At 35.2% G+C, this 23,521-nt stretch overlaps 1 protein-coding gene across 1 annotated transcript in view; it reads left to right on the top strand.

Annotated features, from left to right (window-relative positions):
• Positions 1–19,044, top strand: part of LOC121294622 (N-acetylgalactosamine kinase-like) — a 31,199-nt gene extending 12,155 nt beyond the window's left edge. Inside the window, exons 7-11 of the mRNA XM_041218519.1 lie at positions 4,054–4,152; positions 5,516–5,668; positions 10,760–10,970; positions 14,909–15,110; positions 16,540–19,044. Of these exons, the coding sequence (XP_041074453.1) occupies positions 4,054–4,152; positions 5,516–5,668; positions 10,760–10,970; positions 14,909–15,110; positions 16,540–16,747 (873 nt within the window). The 3' untranslated portion in view covers positions 16,748–19,044. The remainder of the gene's footprint in view (positions 1–4,053; positions 4,153–5,515; positions 5,669–10,759; positions 10,971–14,908; positions 15,111–16,539) is intronic.
• Positions 19,045–23,521: the final 4,477 nt, after the last annotated feature.

The raw sequence follows: 23,521 nt of genomic DNA, 5'->3' as shown, positions 1-23,521 counted from the left end.
ATAATCTGTATCCTCGGCTCACCGCTGTGCGCTGCCCCCTAGAAATTCCCGCTCACGGTCAGCTGTGACATGGATTCGAACTTCGAACTTGCGATCTCCAAGCTATAGGGCATATCCTGCACTCCGTGCGGAGCGCCTTTACTGGATATGGCACTAGGGAGCCCATGAACAGCATTTCTCAATCCAAATGCTGAGCTGTGAGAAGAGTCAGAAAGCAATGAAAAGTTTCGCATTGAACAGGTTGGATTGAAGCTGTCTATATCGTACAACAAAGCAGAAAGCTAGGGAAAGTAATGTGTTTTCAACTGTACAGCTTGTTTACTAACATTTAAGTAAAGCATTCCACAAGCAACATTAATTCATCCATCAGCGTGTTTTAAGGATATTTTTACTGTATTTATTTATTTTAACATTTAACATTTAATGTACAACCGCAAGCCTGGCAGACATTAAAGCCCTCAAGCAGAGAGATTATCAAGGACTTTGAGGCTGGATAACCCTTATTACTGCCCTGAACCATTAACAATTTAGTGATCATTATCTGTATTTAGATTCTTTTTTCTTTCTTTTTCTTTCTTTCTTCCGCCTGAAGCACAGCACCCTGAAGCCTAAATATAGTACTCTGTACCAAAAGAAAGATAAAATCTATTTGTATACACTTAAGAAAAAAAAAAGTCTATGTAATGATATGTTACACTTAAAGACAAACTTTAAAAGTTAGAATTGTACTAGAAATATCTACCTACCCATAACAAAAATACCTTCCATTAACTTCTGATATAAAAGGATGGGATGGGTGTATTCAATTGAACTAAACAGCTGTGTTTCTAAAGAGGTAATAGCTAATGAAATAAATAGCTAACGAAATTAATCTTACCTTCCATCCACAGTACAGTATGTCTCACGTGTGGAGTTTTAAAAGAAGCACATGTATTTTCAATTTACAATAATTATATCTGGTACCATACAACATTCAGGGTGCATATCTTGCGTTCAGGTAGACACCTCCACTTCCTAGGTCATCAGCAGTGGCTTCAGGGTAAAATCTTATCACTGGCTTTGAAGCATGTCAGTCATTAGGGTAAGCAGCAGGTTGGTTAAAGTAATTGTTGCTAACAAAATAGTTCCATAAAAATGTGTCTGCCATGCATTTATTCATTTTATACGTCTCAATTGTGCAGTTTTGAAAGAATCACACATTACAGCAAAGGTGTAAGCCCTATTTTCATTTGAAAACCTGATATCTGCTACTACACTAGGATAAAGAAAACTCTGTTCTCGTCATGTACTTCCTTCGTCATTTCACCTGGGGAGTGAAATTGTTCTCATCTCTTCACGGGTTCACCTGTCAGTAGCCAATCAGCTGTATCCCCTATTAGACTGACATGCTGTCAGCCAGTAACATGCCCAGGAGACACTGCTGAGATTACCCAGGAAGTTCAAATGCGAACAGATAACCCAAGAATAACCAATGTATAGCCAACAGAACTGCAAAATGGCTGTATACTGTTATAGCTACATTTACTTTAAAGAAAGAAGACATTGAAGAAGTGGAGATAACTTCACTCTCAAACTCAAACTGCAGTCGTGGGTAGATTTATAAAAGGATTTCATTAGCTGTAATACCTTTTTAAGGGTAGTTTATAGAGCCTTACTTATGCACTTTTAACAGTTGCAATAAAGTTTTTGTTTTTTTTATCATTGCTGATATTTTCACTCACACTCTGACAAGTGCACTAACAGAAACTACAGTGCAGTAATATAAACTTGAAATATACTTTTTACAGTCTGTAAAGATTTAAAAAGCTACAGAAAAGAGGCCTTACAAAAGTCTCTGGGCATCCTTCCCACCATAGCTGGAATTCCACCATGATTAACCAGTTGTTAAGTTGGCCATGTTTATTCCCAGATTCAAGTGGGAGGCAGGGAACCTTGAAGCTATATGTGTGGTAATCAAAGACCTTCATCTGTTGTGATTCAGAAAAGGAGACCTAGAGTTACAGAAAGTTAAAGAGAAGATAACATCAGGCCACGATTTCTGTGGTTATGATGACATCCAGATAATCCTTGACAAACATGTCCCTGCTGCTGATTAAAATAAGTGCCATTACCATACAAAACACATGTGTAATCCAGCAAATTGGAACTTAGCATGCAAACTGTAAGCAGATGGGGACTTTAATTAGTCTTGTGTATAATGAGAACGCACTGCCTTCAGTGCTGCTCACAGCATTGTTTACTTGTGTAAAGCAGCTTGCTTTGATTTTTATATCAGACATTGTGTTTTCAGAGACTGTGAATTTATTGTAACACAATGCTCAAAATTGATTGTGTAATAAACACGAAGGACCAAAAGAAGTCGTCCACGAAAAAAGGATGTTGTAGGCTCCATATTCAATAAGCCTTTTTTCTTGCATCAGGCATTAGATTTTCCTCACCTTATTTCTGTTTTTTTTAGTAAAGTGTCCAATGGAAAACTTGTTTTATTGTTACATTATTTTTAGACCATTAAGGTCCACATCCCAAAGAATGCAATAGAAATCTGCAATCAGAGGAAACAAAAGATATATAAAATGATGAAGAGGCAGTTTGGATGCCACAAAGTATATATGCCAAAGTGAACCAACACACATAATACTGTACAAAATATAATTTTTTAATGTATTAGTATTTTGATTAAGTAAGGCTCATTGAGTTAATGTAATTTTTCTCTAAATCTGTCTTTACCTGAGCCCGTTTTTTCAAAACTTGTAATCTGGATAACAGTGATCCGGATTTTTGAATCATGTATTTTGCGATCAAAATTACTTTAGCTTTAGAACCTAGAACCACAGAGAATGACTGAAAACACATACACAAAAAAAAAGGGAAACGTCAACCAGAAATTAAAATGCCATTTCAAGCTACATCGTAACATTTAAAAGGAATTGGTCTGAGGCAACACAACCCATACAAGATATATTTACCAAAAAAGTGAAGTACAGAGATATATAGAAGAAGAATACATCCATGTTACTTCTACACTTGTTAGGTGTCAGAAAACAGACAATAACTACAGACTGTGAAGATTATAGAACTGTTCTCAAACATTTTCCTTTTTTTTGTTTGTTTTTTGATGACATTTATTTGTGTAGCATTTTATTTATATGAATTAAGAACTCGTAAGATACTACGGCAGTATTCATTTATAATCAACCATTTGTTTTTTGGTTAATTTGGCATTACGTGACAGTAATGTTAAATTTGAGCACAGTCAAACATCTCAATCTGTCACCTGCACGACTGCAGACAAAGTTCTGAATGAAAAGCATGAGCTGGGGTTCTGATTGAGTTGACTTGATACAAACCAAGCCATGTTTTGACAAGACCTCAAAACTCAAGGTTGACAGCAGGGCTCCAGATTGATATAGAAGCCGGTCACAGAGAGTTTATTACTGGAGCACACAATCCCCATCCTTCCGCATTCCATTTGGAAACCCTTGTTTGTATTAGGTGCTGATGGGTACCCCACCACCGTCTGTGAGTTGATCTCTGAGCTTTGAGAAAACAGATACAATTTGAAAGTACCTTTAACGTACCTTTTAATGTCGAAGAATCACAAAGTGATGTACATCATGGTGCCAACAACTGTGTATAATTAAAGTAATTTAAGCTGGAGAAAGCAAACACATTTTTATTATACATTTTACAAAATATACAAGGGTATAATAGATTAAAGAGTTGCTTCAAATGACATTTTCTTAGTTTTTTCTTCTACATCCCTTGCATTTTTATGTGATTTTTGTAATCCTTCTGAGTGGTTCTTCTTAGAGCCATAATGACGATCCACAATTTTATTAGTTCTGTCTATGGTCTTTGTCAGTGTTAACTGATCTATGGGTGGATCAATCCTGGATGGACATGGCATAATGAGAAAGCTACACATTCTCAGGATGTTAAGTGGTCAGTCCTGCTGTGTCCTTGGGGCATTAAGTTGTTCTTCGTCTGTCTAATAGAGTTTAAAATGGTTCAGGTTATTCAGTTCACTTTTGTCTATCCTCATTCATTTTCCAGGTGGAACTGGCGGAGATCTGTGCCAGTTGTGAGCGTTACATTGGCACAGAGGGTGGAGGCATGGACCAGTCCATCTCATTTCTTGCAGAGCAAGGGACTGTGGGTATCTTCTGTGTTTCTGGCTTTTGTTAAGGTTGTAAATATGTAATATGTTATACAATAATTTGTTAAATTCTTAGCCAATGGTTTCTGAGAATTCAAATTATGTTTAAGTTATGTAAATGTGAAACCTCGGGAGCTGTCAGAGAATATGGTGGTCTGTGGTAGACTACACAATGAATTCATAGAAATTGGATGTGTTTATTGAAAATGTAAATATTATTATTTAAACAGCAGCAAGTGTCTGACTCAGTTTGCACATACAAATTTAAGCCACTCCAAATAGAGTATATTAAAAAAAAACACTTTATTTTAAACCAAGAAACACGCATCTTTGTTTTCTGAGAATGTAATATGAAGCGTTAACAGGTTCTTGCACTGACATGAATAACGCTTAGAGGAGTTTGATACCTTGATACCTGAAACTTCCATTCTAAGCTTACAATTCACACCAATTACTTGCAAGGCTTTGAAAACTCAAGCAGACATGTGCTTGCCCTGATGGCTTCAATTTATAGCTCTTCAAAAATTCTAGGAGGGCGGGCTAAACATCACCAAGTCTACAACACAAGCCACCCATGTTTAGCAGACATACAGAAACACAATTAACTTTATAGCTGTGCAGGGGCTATCAGGATGAAGTTGCAAAAAAAGCTAAACTGACAGACAAATACATTTAATCAGATGGTGTTTGTAATGCTTTCTGTTAAGATAAGTGCTTGTGTGTGTGTGTCTCTCTCTCTCTCTCTCTCTCTCTATATATATATATATATATATATATATATATATATATATATATATATATATATATATATATACACGTTTTTGCTCAAAAAATCCAACTTTCGGGATGTTTAACATAACTTTGTCAAGGGAAAGTGTATTTGAAAACAGGCTTTTGATGGTATAGCAATTACACTCAATTATTTCTATTTACATCTGTTAATGTGCTTGTGATGTCATTTACTGCTTAGTCTACTAGAGTACTGTTTATTTTCTATTTAAACCTAAGCATCATATTGTTGAGTATATTTCAAACACATTTACCCATTACAAAGGTATGTTAAACATACTGAAACTTTGGGAAGTTGGCTCTTGTGAGCAAAAACATTTGTGTGAAACTTAAAAACAAAAACAAAATAAATAAATAAAATAAAACGTGTGTGTGTGTGTGTGTATATACGTATAAAATGTTCAGATGAGATGTAAAACGAAGGTCCTGTTGTAAGTGACTCTGCAGCAGCAGTTGATGATGCATAGTTCACTTCCCTAGTCTCTGTAGGGCGCTTTGGATAAAAGCGTCTGCTACATGACTAATTAATTAATAATAATAAGAATAAGACTATGTTATTTTTTTTTGCAGGCCAAGTTAATAGAGTTCAATCCTCTCAGGGCGACTGATGTTCAGCTTCCAGACGGAGCTGTTTTTGTGATTGCTAACTGTTGTGTTGAAATGAATAAAGCTGCAACTTCTCATTTCAACATCAGAGTCATGGAGTGTCGATTAGCTGCGAAGGTATGCTGTTTTTTTTTTCTCTTCACACCTTTGAAACAAATATGTGCTATGAAGTATGCCATACTACTACGCCCCCATAAACAAATTACCTAAAATATCCATGTACAGTATGGTACAATGGTAACTGTAAGAAGTGAACCAACTGAAGCAATCATACTATCCACAGTAGGTTTGTAATACTAGGCTTAACTTAAAAATGTTACTCTTCCACAGATTCTTATATACAAACTTAAATAGTGTAGGGATTTAAAAAAAAAAAAACATTTTTTTTTTTTTTTTTTTTTTTTTTTTTTACATACGCTCTTGTCAGAAACTGCTATGTGATATCCTAAATTTGCTGCACTTTTGATCATAAGCAGAGGGTAATGGTTTTCAGATTCTTCAAGGTGGCCTGAATCTGTGCCAAGCTTCCAAATGGAAAGGAAAACAATACTTCACCACCCTCTGTTCCTACTTAGTCCAAATGTAAGCTGATTATACAGATTCAGAATATTTTGTAAGTCACGCTTTTCCATGTTACATTCTCATTGTTCTGCAGACTGTATAAATGTGTGTGTTTTGTTTTGTAACAGACACACTTCAGAATCAGTCATTGGTCTCAGAAAAGTAAAAAGGCATTATACAATTATTTCTAGAATTATTTCCCTCTTAATCTCTTCATTTAGAAATTTAAATACATTCCTTTCATCAGCAGGTATTCTTATTTATTTGATCAGTTGCTAGACATTATTCTTTGTGTTTTTTTTTGTTTTTTTTTAAGTTGGGTGTTTTCCACACACAAACACGCACATTCTTTTAGACTAACGCTGTTTAACATTGGACCACCTGGAGTTTTCATTACTGATTTGGGGCACTTAGCCACAGCATCCTTTCATATTTGCGTGCCTTCTTTATTCCGCCTTCAATAATTTCAATTTATGTATGCGTGTGAGATCACTTTTCTCACTACCTTCAGTCCTCAAAAACAAGGCAATCTGTCAGCATAAAACAAGGATATGCCAAGCATTTTATTTATATCTTGGAAAAGTTAAATAATCTACATCGTGGTGTGTAAAGTTCCCCAAGATATTCCATTTGCAATTAGGAAAGCAATAACTCTATGTGTTTGTAGCTTAGCTCCCAAAAAACAAGCCATCAAACTTGGAATATTTGTTTTATGTAGTTGTACTTTTAAAGTGATAATGACCAATAGAGCACGGATGGTTCTCATAGAGCAGTTGTTTGCTTTTCTGCACATTTATCTATGCCATTGGTTATTTTGTTTGCAGTTTAACTTGAGAAAAATGCAAGCTATCAACACAAAACAGAAATGTATTATGCTGGTTAGATCTCTATCTTGAATGGGTTTTAAATTGATCTTTGTTTCCCATGATTTTGTTCTTTTAAGATATATGCCAGTCATGCACTGTATACAGATTCCTTTTAAGGTTGTAAGAAAAATCTTTTTCAGTGTATTACGTTTATTTTAAAGACCTAAAGTACAGTTAAGTAACTGTTAAAAATATTACAGTTTTATACCTAACAAGATACTAAGTTTATTCAGTGTCTATAAAATGCTAACTTAATCTGTCATGGAGAATGTCGTCTCCGGTTTTGTTATAATCTTAACCCTGGTTTCACCCACGTTAAAAATGACCACATAACAGGTTGATAATTATTACTTTATTACAAAAAAAAAACCAAAAAATAAAAAACACAAGAGCAAATAGCTAGCTGTAACTTTACCATGATCCGAGTAACGCCAATATCAGTGCAAATAATAGACTAAATACAATCTTGAGGTGCATTCATTTATCTTTCTGTTTTCTTTCGATAATAGATCATCACTACCCTTAAATACCTTACACCTGGCTCTAATTTACAATGCTAGCCAGGTGCAGGTGATAATTAACACTAAAACAATAATTAACAAAAACAATTAACACATATCTGTTGCACTGTCAAACTATAACTTACACACATAGCTAACTAATGTCAGATATGGTTGCATTCATTTGGTATACTGTAACAGTCTTACAGCATGTCATGTGTTGCCCATTCCTGTCACATTGTTGTATGTCCTGCTTTCTCATGATATCTATCATGGGGTTTGTTATACTGATGGCTCTAATGTTATATTTGGAGCTACAACTAACATATTTGTTCATCATAGTGCTAGTTTTACAGTGTCCAGTTCTCATGAGTGTTATCTCTCTTTCCTACTTTCACCTGAAGACGAGACCTTTGAGGTCTTGAAAGCTTGTGATTAATTATTGTTTAATTAGTCCAATAAAAGGTATCACATCTCCTACTCTTTGTCTATCAAAGAATTATATGAATGAGATGTTAGAAACAATGTAACAAAAACCCTTTCAGAGGAAGACAACTCAAAACGAAAGTCTTGCAACTTTAAAAGCAAACAGGCAATATTAACCACTATATCCCACCACTAAATATATATTTTTGTCAAGAAGACACCATTTTGAGCTAATTATGTCCAATTTCTATAATGGTGTTTACTCAGTAAGTATGATGGCGTTCCTTATTAAGTAAATCAATAAACATAATGTTTTTAATGGGATGAAAGTTATTCTCCACTTAAGGGTGGGGCTGCAATTGCCTTAGTCCAGCGGGCAGGAGCAAGTATTTATTACAGATTAGTAGCATTCAAGCCATCTGATCTGGACAGTGCATTGACTTGAAATGCAAGGGAATACCACAACACAGTGCCAACAAATCTTCCCAGTACCTATTATTAGTCCACATGTATTCAAACATCTAATTAAATATTTTAGTTATAAACTCTGCTGATGTGTGTTTTGTATTTCTGAAATTAAGTGAGCCCAGTAGAAGTACTGGCACACTAGTAACATCATTTTGTGGGCAGCCTTTCTGTCTGCTAATTAGAGAACAAAAATGTTAATTTCAGGAGTATTCAATGTCAATGGGTAGCCTCACAAAACCGCAGAAATCTGTGCAATATGAACCTGGTCTGTGCTTAATACTGCATTCTAAACAAGGCCCCATGGACTGTAACTTAGGTGATGAAGGAGCAGTTATTATACAGATGTCATGAGGTTTTGAGAACAGGTTGTGTATGTAGGTTAAAACACGAAGCTGCTGAAAGTGAGTTGTAATAACAAGAATTACCCTAAATTATCTGAAGGGTTTACAGCACAATCAATTTTCCTAGCTCAAGATCCCAGCTTTTGCGAGCCTCGAATTCCATTATTGCAGTCCAGCTGGCTTTTTTTCTATCTGCAGTGCTTTTCAGATGATGTGGTAAAAGGAGGCTGTGTGGTTAAAGAAAAGGGCTTGTAACCAGGAGGTCCCTGGTTCAAATCACGGCTCACTCACTGACTCACTGTGTGACCCTGAGCAAGTCACTTAACTTCCTTGTGCTCCGTCTTTCGGGTGAGACGTTGTTGCAGGTGACTCTGCAGCTGATGCATAGTTCACACACCTTAGTCTCTGTAAGTCGCATTGGATAAAGGCATCTGCTACCACCTTGCGCTGACTCGGGAGAGGCGAAGGTGAACACATGCTGTCCTCCGAAGCATGTGCCGTCAGCCGACCTCTTCTTTACACAATCCAGATTCACCCGCCTAACCAATTGAGTGCCGCCTCCTGGGAACTTCCATCCACAGTCGGCTGTGGAATAGCCCAGACTCGAACCGGCAAAGCCCAGGCTATAGGGCACATCCTGCACTCATGCAGAGAGCCTTTACTAGATGCGCCACTCTGGAGCCCCCCAATAATAATAATAATAATAATAATAATAATAATAATAATAATAATAATAATAATAATAATAATAAATAATAATAATAATAATAATAATAATAATAATAATAATAATAATAATAAAGTGAAGTAGAGAAACATGTTTGGCATTATCCTTACAGTTCCCTAAAAGCTGCCCGGTGGTACTTAAACTAATGAAGAAGGAAAACTGATTGAAAAACCCTAGTTTTAACCCAGATCTTGGTATTTGTCTGTTTTTGCATTATTTTTTTTATTTTTTTCTCCCACAAGACTTCAGAATTCAGTCCTATTATTTTCCAGCAGGGTTAATCTTGCAGTAGCTATATTGATTCAATCAATAAGATAATGAACTGTCTTAACTGTATTATTACGTTATTGTAATAATTTGTTCCATAGACCATCCTAGTGAGGTATTATATCTGTGCTTGAGATTTTTGGTATCCTCATTGAGAAATGCCATTGATTTTGCTTTAAGACTGACTTAATGTATGACGGCTTTTTGCAGCACGTTATGAAATTTACTGAATATGCCATTAAGGCTGGTTTATTTCCTGTCATCACACTCAGACATAGCTAATTAGTCTGGGGTATGTTTTTATAGAAAATGTATGAGCACTGCTATTTCTGGCTATTGGAACCAAGAAAAGACAAGCAATTGTAAGTTTCCAAAATGAAATGATGATTATTCTAAAGTATCAAGTTATTTGGTTAAGAATTCCTGAACATCTATGCATTGCATGCAACCATCCTGAGTTGAATTGTAAACATCATTCAAATGTATCACATAGCTTTTGCTAATGAAGAACTTGCATGTAAACATATTTGACAAGGATAAAATAAAGATGAGAAATTAAGGCTTTGTTGCTTTTCTTGGCTTGCTCTTTACTTTTCTTTTTTTTTTCTTTAGTACTTGTAGCAAATTTTAGCATTATGTTGTGGGTTTGTTATGGCCCAGTGATATGTTCTGTTTGGTCTTGCCAGACATCTCAAAGTCATTTTTGAAAGTATGTCGCTATTTTTTGACATTATGATGAGATTTAGCATATTCAGCCTTAGCAAAACTGAATTAAATGTGTAGTGTCCCATATGACCTGAAAATAGTTTGATATTCTTTTTTTTTTTTTTTTTTTTTAATCTTATAGGCATGTTTAGGCAAACCTAATTTGAGGAAAAGGACCATCCCCAACTTTCAATTTCTGTTTTAATTCCTGAGCTATGATTTCAACCTCCTAGTGTAGCCTGAGAAACACAGTGACATAGTGACAAACTGGACAGAGAAGTAAAATACATTTTGGGTTTTATTGCCTTAAATCACATGTAACATTTGACTTTCATTTTCATTTCCAGCTTTTGTCAAAAGGAAAAGGCCTGGACTGGAAGAGACAGCTAAAGTTAGCGGATGTTCACAAGGAAGTAGGGGTTACCTTGGAGGAGATGTTGGCTACAGTGGAGGAACTGCTACACCCAGAGCCTTATAGTCAGGAAGAAATATGCCAGTGTCTGGGTATCACCCTGGAAGAGCTGTGCACCAGCATTCTCAGTCAGAACACACAAGATGGCAAGTTTTAAAATCAGTGTTTAAAAAGTAACTGTAAATGTGTCATCTGACCTTTCTCTCTTTCAGCATCTGTATTGCAAACTAATTAACCACAACGATTTAGAATGGATAATTAATTCTGAATCATACAAAATATAGAATTGCAAATTGCAAATGTTATTGCTGTTTGCTTTTTTTAATGCACATTTTTAAATCATTGCAGGATGTTTCATTGCGTTTAAACCAAACCTATACATACATTGCTACCAAGTTTTTTTGGAGTTTTTTTTGTTTGTTTTTTTCTGTTCAGTAAGTAGATATTTTTTTCTCAGCCAAATCTATTTTCAAAGGACAAACTAAATGTATACTGCACATTTAAAGTATTCTTTAGGAACTTTATCAAGTTGTAGCGATATAACAACGTAAACATGTTTTCCAGGCTTTAAACCTGATCCAGTAATGAATGTCCTCTGCCATATGCTTAAATGTTTATTAGGACTGATCTGTGCTTGAAAAAGCTATTCAGAGGTTGTTTTTTTTTAGCAATCAGTCGTTTGCTAAAGAGTGTTTTAATGAGAAATCAATTTTATTACAGAGTGCACATCAAAGGACAATTAATTTCATATGAAACTATGTAATGCCTTGTGAGCAAGGTTTGAAACGCTGCACTGAAACAATACTGGCTATTCCACAATTGTTCCTCTTTAGCTGTAACAACATGAATTACTGCACAGTGACTAAATATGTTTATATATCCTAGATATTTGCGTGTACATACATACCTGCATAATGTGCACTATATTATTCCACTGCAACAACAACAAAAAAAGAAAAACGTATGTAACTAATTTCAGAGATTTCTAAGATCTCATGGTAGATGTAAGATGCTTTGGATTATTTCATAATACATTACTCAGATTTATGTTATGATGTTTGTCACATCTTTTTCAGCTTTCTTTAATGTTAGCAAGTTTTGAATTTTCAGCAGAATTGCAGCACACACTCAGGACGTATTGTCTCAGTAAATTATTTTGTGTTTATGTAGCTGCCAGTGCTCTGCATTTAAGAAAAGAAAAAAAAAGAAAAAAAGATTGGTTATAGGCTTGTAGCAGATTGTAGACATGATGAGGCAGCATAGTTATGAGGTTCAGTGCACTCTACAAAGGTAAACTAAATCTTACTGGATTTCCAGGGCAGGGGGCCAGCAGTTGGAGAGTCATTCTGGCTGCTAATGTATAACGTGACGAGGGCAGCAGAATCCTAAAGTATTTTGAGGTGATCTGGCCAGTAAAGTCTTGCTCTACCAAAGGGTGGTCTCTGAATCAGTCCCAGCCTTTGGCAAGACTTTCACATTGAAATTGAAAACAGACATGTTTTTAGTTATTCTTTTGAGTTACTACTGTTCAATTGTGATTTACAAGAGTGTGTGAGATATGGAAATCTCTCACGCAACTCCAGATATGCCTTGAGTGAAAGCACATTGTGAATTCAGCCTGTTTTATACTGTCATGGGAAGGTGATCTATAAATGCATGCCTTTTTATTATTTACTCTTTTAATTGTACACTTCTTTTGGATGAGTAATCAACACTTTCAAAATTAATTAGATTTTTTTATGAGTTATAAAATAGTTTTTCAGATGTGCTGTCAGAACTCGCTGAAATGCATTTCATAATCTAGTTGTTAAGAAGAACGTTCATTATTGGAAACAAAACACGAGTATTTTATTAATAATGTATCGTGCTAAAATACCTATTAATTTGTTAACTGTGTCTTAAATGCCTCTAGAGGATCTAGGTTTTTAAATAGGTAATAAAAACTTTGTTGAGTAACTGTGCCCGGTTGCATAAAACACCGTGCACCAGCGACCCCTGTGGTCTGGCCGGGCACCTGCAGGCTTGCCTGTTAGCTGCCCAGGAACTGCGTTGTCCTCTGACACTGTAGCTCCGATGTGGCTGCATGGTGAATCCGCAGTGTGTAAAGAAGCGGGCGGTTGACGGCCCACGCTCCGGAGGACAGCGTGTGTATGTCTTCGCCCTCCCGAGTCAGCACAGCGGTGAGCTGAGTCTAAATAATAGTTGAGCATTTCAAATTGGGATAAAATAACAAAAATAATTGGCAACGACTAAATTACAAAAAAAAAAAAAAGAGTTTGTGAACTAAGTATTTCATCCTTATTTTCATGTTTTGTAATTAAGTTTTTAAAACAGTTCATAAAACCATGTTATGTATTGCATGTTAACTCGCCCTTGCAAATAGCAGCAAAAGGTGGGTAAGTACAGACATAATCTAAAACATATGTAATCTTTTCTGGTAAAGATTGGATTTTTATACCTTTAGACTAGTGCATCTTAAAAAAAAAGGTTTGAGACATAATTGATGACAAAAGCTATTGACTTTAGCCTACGGCACTGCTTTTTATATGTATACACCTCGACAATCTTGATCTGACCTCAAAGCTGCCCTCCTGCCTGCCATACCATACCACACCACCACCTGTTGCACATATTAATACTTTTCTATGATGGTTTATTCAGGTAGATACTATCCAAGGAAAGTTTTAGCAGCTGTCAGATAGCAAACAAAGGTTATGTCAGCCAAAGCATTATTTAGGAACATCCAGAAATATAAGGAGACTGGAAGCTGTGAAGCTGCCCACAGGTCTGGACGCCCACCAGTCAGCACTGCTCGCCAGGATCAACACTTACACTGTTCAAGTTTGAGAGATAGGTCAGCCAGTAGTGTCCACTTACTGCGGCAATGGAAAAAAAGGTGTAGGCGTCTCTTGGAGAATGCTAAGAAGCCTCTTCTGAACAAGAGAAACATCATAGATCACCAGAACTTTTGTCGCACATACGGTGGCTGGGCTAAAGTCATTTCCTCTGACGAGTCCCCCTTCAGCTATTTTGGAAACTGATGTGGCTTAAGAGTTTGAAGGCGCAAAGCCAGAGTGTGCTGTCCCAACAACTAAATATCCGGAAACCATCTCTGGGGATGCTTTTCTGCCAAAGGCACAGGATCGCTACACTTTTTACCCTAGGGGGCAGCTATAATAAAGGACTGGTACCTGAAAACACTCCTAAGACCACATCCTCCCTACGGCTCAGAACCGTTTTCCCAATGGTGATTTCTGCTTTCAAGATGATGGAGCCCTTTGCAATCGAAGAAATGAAGAAATTATTAGAAGACGACAGTATCACACCACTTCAATTTTGGCCTTGAATTTCACTAGTTCTCAACCGATTGAGAATGGGGTCAGATAGGAAGGGAAATCAGGAAAGGCAACCATGCAACTGAAACAAACTGGGATCATGTAAAGGCTGCATGGAGGAATCTAAAGGATGACTTGGCCCTCCAGCGCAGCATTGAGTCCATGCCTGAGAGGATTAGGGAAGTCTTAAAACACAGTGGACTGCACTGCAAATACTATGTGCTACTATTAATGCTTCCAGTAGACTTTTGCATTATTATTTTATAGTTTCAAAGTCGAGCTAGATCTATATAATATATATATATATATATATATATATATATAATATATATATATATAATATATAAATTAGGTACTGTTACCTAGAGGGTACTTATTGTAAGCGGTAGGTCCTGGCACCAAAAACTCCTACAGTGTAGGATTTAGAAAATAAAATTCCAGTGTCTATTTAAGTTAGTATGGGGCCTGTAAAAACAGAATAAAGTTAAAACATGAAGTACAAAATAACAGTTACAGAATATTTTTAAGATACATAAAACGGTTACTACAGAACTTGAAATATAAACTCCTTATCTACAAGTATGATTTAAAAGCCAGATCGACGGCACACGTCGCCTAATAATTATGTGGATGTCAAACACTTGTGAAGGCTGTCATTGCTAGCCATTTGGATAATGTAAATGAGGCCCTGCAAAAAAGACAAGAATTTAAAAAAAGATGTTGTAACAATATTTTCATTTTTATTCTAGTTACCACCTTTAAACTCTACCAGCGTGCAAAACATGTGTACAGTGAAGCTGCAAGAGTACTTGAGTTTAAAGATATTTGTGACCAGACACCTGCCAAAGCAGTCCAGCTGCTGGGAGATCTAATGAACCAAAGCCATGTGAGCTGCAGAGACATGTATGAGTGCAGCTGCCCAGAACTGGATCAGCTGGTGGACACCTGTCTGTAAGTTTAAGCAAGATGCATGGTTAGCTTTCTGATTTATTTCGTCACTGTAATTAAAAAATAATAATCTACTATTAATGCAAACTACATTACTATAAAAACATCAGTGGTTTCATGGCTAGTAAAAGTATAAACTGCATAAAATCAATGCATTTCAACACATTACTGACAGACACCGCTGGCTGAAAGTTGCTTTCCACAGTTAATTACAGACAGACTTGGGGGGGGGGGGGGGGGGGGTGTCTGAAACAAGACAACAATCACAAGCTGCTGTAGTACATTCCAGAATATAATAATACGTTGTATGTTACAAAGTGAGTACTATAGCACAATGTTATCTCCAGGCATTATCGTGCCATTTAAGAGTACTATTGGGTTAACAACTCTATTCAGACACCTTGTGGAAAATCATATATTATTTATCATGTTTGTGCTTATAGGAGGCACTTTTTTAAAATGTCAGATTTGGTGTGAAATAACAAAAGTCCATACTAAAATGGCAACCCTATAACTCTAAAACAGGAATATCCTGGCTTGAACTTCTGTTTTCCATGTTCACTGTGTATTGCTGAAGCCAATGCTCTTTTGTGAGTTTCTATTGATAGTCAAACTACGTGTTCTTTTCTCACTGTGTAAACATCCGTGCATGCTGCTTGACTTCTGGTATTTGTACTGCTGCATAGATCGAATGGAATTTACAAATCATGTCAACAGCCAATCAGAATGTAACAATTCATTCACGAGAGGACTTTCTGGAAACTAAGGAAATACACATGTCATTTATTTGAGCCTCAAATTTAATCTAAAAAAATCATAATTCCCTAACACAGTTGTACTGTTTACAACTGGCAGTCAGATACAGTAATCAATCTGTTCGTAAATTACTGTATTTTTAGTGCACATTACGTTCTGGACTAGTTCCCTATTGTGAAGGTAACCCTAACCCTATTGTTTAATAGCTAGTCGAGAAGTGAATAACTAATTGTAACTTCAGTAGTAAAAACTTTTAAAAAGCATTCGCTTTTTAACTATGTTTGTTAGTAACAACTTTATTGCCTTCTTGCAAAATTGTCCTTGTGGGTCAACCTTTGTAGTTCTAACTTAGCAGTTGTATAACTTTTGTTGAATTTCATGGTTAAATTGCTGTGGTATGCAAAACTCAGAAGACGCCTACCTCACCACATTGCACTGGAGTCACAATTGCATAATCTGAACTAATTTGCATCTGGCAAAAGAGCCAAAAGTGGTCTCGCCTCAATGTAATGGGGCAGTATGTCATCTGGGTCCTAACACTAATAAACAGTTTAAATATAAAGTAACAGTTGTATACGGATGTTTTCATATTTTATTTAAAAATACAAAAAGGTATTTCATTTGCTGTTGAACAGAGTTTTTACATTTATGTTTTTTTTTTTTTTTTTTTTTTTAGACAGTCGGGTGCTGTAGGGTCAAGATTGACTGGCGCTGGGTGGGGAGGCTGTACTGTGTCAATGGTACCCAATGACAAGCTGGATTCCTTCCTATCAAATGTACGAGAATCATATTATAAGACTGATGCTCGAAGAGCAGCTTTGGAAACTCAGAGCTTATTTGTCACCAAGCCTGGTGGAGGAGCTGCAGTCTTATTTGAGGGTTAAAATTTGAAATAATTTCTAGGATGGCTGAAATGTAACCATTTATTTGGATTCTACATTGCGATCAAGTCTTATTAGAAAGGTTGAAAATACACCATCAATTGATTTACTCATGCAAAAGCAATTGTTTAAGAACGTACAGCACATAATGCCAAATGAAAATATATGTTATACTGGCACAAGTCAATATTTGGCAAGGACAACAAGGCTTGCTTAATTTTTATTCAACAGTGACCTTACATTTTGTAAATCTATACTTCCACTGGGCCTGGAGTAACTTCAGAGTCACTGTCTGCTTTTTTGGTTTCTTTTGCTTCGCTCTCACGCTCATCCTTTCTCTGATGCCGACTACTGGACAAAGTTGCATGTTCCTAATGAAAATGCAAACCATATGCTCAGTTGGAAAACAGTAGAAACTGATTTTATGATACTTGTTCATGTTGTGTAACCTTTTTCTGCTACATCAAAATGAAAATTATTAAAATGTGCACAAAGAAGACAAAAAAAAAATCATAGTAACTATTTTAAAAACTAGCTAATTTAGAAATTTAGATTCTTATCTTGTCAGTTGAAGATAATTAAGTCCTATATTAAGTTCCTGTTGCCTATTATATTACAAGCTGTTTAAGCTTTACTTGATTAGATGTAAAGGTCCAGGATTATTTTTAAGATATATGGGGTACCCATGCAATCACAAACTTACTAAGACTGATAAATTGTGCAGTGATAGGATACTTTCACCTCTATCTGACGAACACAGCACTGTATTTAAGTTACATCAGATGTTTCATGCAAGTTGATTTCTTTTAAAACTTAAGTGATCTACTTGGTTGATATTTTTATGTGTCATTCATTACAATATCAAATACCAAATCAAGGAAACATACCCATTTCTCAACCAACAATTCGCTCTGGATCTTTACTTCATCAGGGTTCATAATCATTGCTCTTTCCTTCCTAATAAATCAAAATATTTTTAAAAAACACAAAAAAAAATGGTATTGCTTAAATTCTCTTTCCCGTTCACAGCAGAGTTCTATATAAACCAAAAGAACATACACATCTTGAAATACAACCATACCTTCAAATGACATCCCAATTATTAGACAGATGAGTCAGGAAGAGTTCACGCTGTGGGCCGCCCTAACCTTACTCTAGTTTTAAAGTTTTTTGTTGTTGAATTACTCAAACCGGCTGATATTTCAATTGTTAATTTACGTGTTGAGTTTTTGTTTTGTTTTTTTGTTTTTCTACTTGTCCTTTTTTAGTACTTGCTACACTTATAGCAAATTGCATACTAAAATACAGGAAAGCAAAAAAAAAACACACAAATACTGTATACAGTATGTAGCAATATTAGGATTAGGTAAACAGCTGGGGTTCCTTTGAAGAGCAGCTTGGTAACTTGGCATTTATCTGTACATCATTTTCTGTTTCAGTCCATCACACCATGGTAACTTTATAAAACCTATAAATTTAAAGACACCTGTGGACTCAATATGGCTTTCAATCATGTCGTCTTCTCTCAAAACGCACTGGAATGTAACCATGTCTTCTGCAACACTCAGCCCCTGTACGATATACATCTTTTACTTCTGAGTTCTAAAAAGTCACCAGGATTTGATTATTGAAACAGAAATACATTAGTTAACAGTTATGTGATATTTCAGACCTTTACCAAACAGGGGTGTTCTTAGTTTTGAACTTAAAAATGTTAAAATGTCACACTTTAAAATGCTCAATTGGGATTCAAAGCTAAAACTATTCCAAACTTAAGTCGACAAATATATTAGTTTAACATTTAAACATGCGTACTCTTTAAAGTATAAAGGTTTAGGGAACTAAACTTATCTAAAATCCCTAGTATCAGGTTGCACTTTAGTCTAAACCCTTAGAGTTACATTACTAATTACAGCTTAAACTACTGTTGAAGATGTACTTTGTTAATGGCTAGATCTAAATAAATGGTTCCTCTGCGTAACACACTTCTTCCTTTGATGGTTCTATATAGATGTTCTGGTTTTGATCCAATTAACAGTTCTCTGTTATTCCCCTATGGTTCACATAACTATTTTTTGTACTTCTGTATAATTAAGAGATCCACTTTAGAGGCTATAAATAAATGATTGTGTACTGTATAGCTTACACACTTTGAATGGATTTGGTAAAATCAGGCTTTCATTTGAATAATATAAAAGACAACGGTCAAACCTGTTAAAAGTCAAGTTGTTACGAATCCTTTCTTTTTGTATTTCTAAAATCTCCTCCTGGGTCTGTTCACTTAACCTGCAAAGAAAAATGGCTACATAAAATGCATTTTAACTGAAACTCAATATTGATATTTATCCAGATGATTATTTTTTAAAAGTGGCTACACTGATTCTTGGGTATCCAAATAAGGGTCCATTTAATGATAGATTTTCAACCTATAGATTCTAGAAATGTTTCTGCATTTAACAAATACAAAGCTGTGCACAATGTCTAGCTTTAAATCTGACATGTATAGACATAACTGAGGAAGTAAGGTTCAAACTTACTTAACATAACCCTGTAGACGTTTCTTGTGGAACTTACAATTCTTATTGATAGCATCTTGGTAAGTTTGTGTGCATAGTGGGCTTTGGTTGTAGTTAAAGTTCAATTATACCTATTTTGGGAATTTTTCGCTACGCTAAGAAATCAATCAGCAGAGTACATTTCCCTTTAATCTTATTATTTAATGACTTAATATACTGTAAGGCAGTGGTTCTTAATAGAACTAAGAATTAGCTTAATTTGACTTTTTAAATAGTGTAGCCTATAAAAAAGTTAGAGAATCTAAGTTTCATATACAATTTTATACCTACATTTAAATCTCAGTCTGTTTTAAAATAATTAAAAAGCTCAGATTAGGCAAATTATTGTTCAATTAAGGGTTGAATTATGTAATTGAGTGCTTGGTTGGAACAAAAACCAGCAGGGCAGTGTTCCCCCCGGACCAGGATTGAGATCCACAGCTGTAAGGTATTGAGAAACCTGTAACAAAATCAAAAATGTAATCACAAAAGTAAAGAATTCAAATCAATTAAGTACAAGTATTTGCAACTAGTGTGATTAACGGGACAAGAAAAAAAATTAAAAATAGGTGGCCATAACTCTAGACCTAAGTGACCCCATGTAGCTGATTATCACAGCCAGCACAATAAAACCTGTATTTCATAATAAAGCATTTGTTACAAGGTACATATAATTTTACTCAATTTGACAAATTATTTATTATATGGAGAACAGGTAAAGCCAGCAAAGGTGAACTTTCTGGAATGAGAAAATAAAACAATGGACAGGCTACGGTTTACTTTAAAGTAACTGCTTCCACTATATTTTATATTTAACTGCATGTTGATCATAGATTCCTACAGTGAAAGCAAACATTGAATCTCAATATTGGAGAACCAGAACCACAAAACATAAATTAAATGTAAGGAGAAGGTTAAAAAGAACAAACAAAATAGTTATCTCGCATACACCAAAGACTGACCAACATTATTTGAAATACAGCTGCTTGTAATTTACCCTAATGGAGGTTAGTGAGGCTACCTTTATGTAAATGTAGAGCCATGAGACCCTTATTAGCACGTGTGTCAAATATGGTTCATGAACTCATTAACAAACACCCTATAGGTAACTGTAAAACAGTTGCAGTGTGGGATTCCCCAAAGCTATCATCTGGAAGTATTTTAGCACGCAAAGAAGCACAATTGTTAAATCACCATAACATTGACGACCTCCATAAAAAGAATGCCTTTGGGAAATACAGCACTAATCTTGATTCTATATTCTATATCAGATAATCTGTCAAAAAAAGAGTCTGCTGGAAGTAATTATACATTTAGGAAGGATTAAACGAATTATGAATATCGAAAGTCTTGTAAATATTAGTCATGTACAAGGCAAAATCACAACACATATCTCTAATATTTGACACATTATATTAAATCATGAATGAGTTACATGGTCCCTATTTATAAAGCATACGAATTAATATTCTTTTTTTTTTTTTTTAGAGTAGGGATAGCATCAAGTATCGTTTTAATATCCGAAAAAGAAAATTCTTCAGACAAGCTCAAAGATCTAAACCAGTTAAAAACAAATTTACAGAAAAATAAAAATAACCGTATTAGAGCAACAGAACCACTCAAATGATTGCACACACACCATACAACAGTAAAGGAAATATAAAATAAATTAATTGAAATTACATTTGAAGCTTCAGAAGACTTTAGAACATTAATTAAGTAATACAGAAGCCCGTGTTTGCCTCTTAACCAGGTTGTCGTTAGTCAGACATGATTAGCTACTTCAGCATTTAAAAGGATACAGTATTTTGCTGATTTCTGTCCTCTTGATATAAGGTCTGGCAGAGGCTGCAGGGTGAGCAATGCCCTGCATTTGAAGATAGTGGGCTACTAGAGGGCTCTGACCACCAGGCTTGAAAAGCACTTGTTGAAAGTCTGGACCTGGGCCAATGTAATGAGACTAAAACAACAGAAAAGCAAAGTGAACATTCATACATACATGTAATTGTAACTATTACTTAGCTAAAAGTACATTCATTTAATAGAAAAAAATATGTTTTTTGTTTATTATTATTATTATTATTATTATTATTTTGTTTAAATTATATTTATTTTATAATACATTTCAATATTACGTTGATACAGATACCATTTTGTACTGTGGTATAATTTTTTTTTTTAAATAACAATGCCTTTTAGATAATATAGATTTGTTTGTAAATTAAAAAAAAAAAAGACAAACACAAAAATATCCATACACTATTCTGTCCTGTCAAGGATATTGTTTAGCACATTAATAATCTAAAACAGCTACAAAGGTGAATATTAGTTGCCCAGGTGACCCCTTTTCTGATGTTTGTTTCAATCATCTCTTCACTTAGGCATATTTTACCAGAAAACACCCAGATTAGTTACTATTTTTGAAGCATAAGAGGACTGAAGAGATCAATACCTTTAATAAATGGACAGATACAAAGGTAGTCCTTTTTATGTTTAGGAACTACTAAGGGTGGGTTCAATTCATTAAACACATGTAAAAGATCAATAGAGAGTTCCAACCTCTCTAGATTTCTTCCTCCCACTTGTAGTTGTTGAAGTTGTGTCCAGTATCTTTATATACCTTGTATCTTTTATTAATTCCTCAAGGTTGAAGTCCATTGCTGAAAAAAAAGGGTTTTTTTGTTTTGCTGTCAGATTCTAATTTGAGACTTCTGTGTTCTATTCTCATTTCCCTGGGTGATTAAATGTCATGTCACACAAGCACGTGCAGGCTTACTGCTGCTGTGTTAACTGGGCCTCTTGATTTAAAGAGGTTTGAGACAGAAGCACACTTATACAAGTAATACAGAAGTGATGGCGCTGCTCTAATTTGCAGCTCTTTGATGTATTCTCTATATCAGCATGGTAGACGTCACCTGCTTTAAGAAATCATGACTGAGGCACCTCTCGGTATTCCGTTCAACTGCAAAATTTAATCCATTAAAAACTGTGCCATCATAATTGGCCACATACCTCACCCACTCAATGGGATTGTCTTTATCAACCTTTTCCCTTTTTAGCTTGTGTATTACTAATTAAGCAGTATATAATAGTTATAGGATGGTGATATGGGTTACATCTATACTCGTAACACTTAAACAGACCTCAGCTTCTACACATGTTGGTATTCCACCATCCTATAACCCAAGATTGCAGTGTGTCACGTCACCCCACCCTCCGCCCGCCGCAAGGCATTTATTTGTAAGTTTAACATTTTGGCCCCAATACCATCTTTATCTGGTTTTCCAAAATGTTTACAAATTAAATATTTATTGAAATGAGCATCCGCATGGATCATGGATCAGGCTGAATAGGGAATAGGTGTGCCTACTGCCGACTTCATTAGCTGCTAGTCAGAGCACCATTCAAATTACCATTGCTCATAATAATATAAACGTCTCGACATAAGTTTGCATTTGGGAGCCGAGACACGAAAGGGAATGGTAGTGGGTTCAAAATGAATAATCCTTCAGAGTCGATTAGCAGATATCTGTTTATCTGTGCACCTGCTACAGTGGGACGGAAGGTAACATTTAGATGCATTTGCTACTTATTATATTCTGTTAAAACAAAGTACAGTACAGAGACTGCAGCAAGTTTCGTTAGACTTAGCAATCGCTCTGCTTGTAGTTTTATATATGGCTTTAGTATTATAAATCACATATCAAAAATAAATCAATCACTGAAGTATTTTGCCAAAACTTCAGTACATTTTATCTTGTGTACAACTTATAGTGATGCCACAGGTTATCAACATGTTCAATTCTGTTCTGTTCTGTTATGAGACTTACAGCAACACCAAAGCCAACTCATGAACTCTTTTGCCTTAACACTGTTTGCACAAACTCCTAACTTAGTAAATCAAGCTTCTTATTTTTTGTGGACACTTATGTACTTTACTCATTGCAGAGCTAAAAACAAATTAGAATGACACTTTCTAAATAGTAAAAAGCTGCAGTGGATTAAATATGTACAATTTGTAAGTTTTCTTTTTTTTTAATACTACTATAGCACATATTTATTTTAGGAAAGACATTTGATTTTAGTAACAGTAACTAAGACATTGATCTCAAACAGCTGCCGGTGTATTATCTAGGATATATAAACTCCTTTGCCGCTGAGAAGTGCATGTGTGTTCATATTTTTGACAGAACTTTATTAGATCATTTAGGTATTTGAAGTA

The sequence above is a fragment of the Polyodon spathula genome, chromosome 19 (assembly GCF_017654505.1).
Source record: "Polyodon spathula isolate WHYD16114869_AA chromosome 19, ASM1765450v1, whole genome shotgun sequence".
NCBI classification, from domain to species: domain Eukaryota; kingdom Metazoa; phylum Chordata; class Actinopteri; order Acipenseriformes; family Polyodontidae; genus Polyodon; species Polyodon spathula.
The sequence above is the reverse complement of the archived record's forward strand: the minus strand, read 5'-3'. Positions and strand labels throughout refer to the sequence as shown.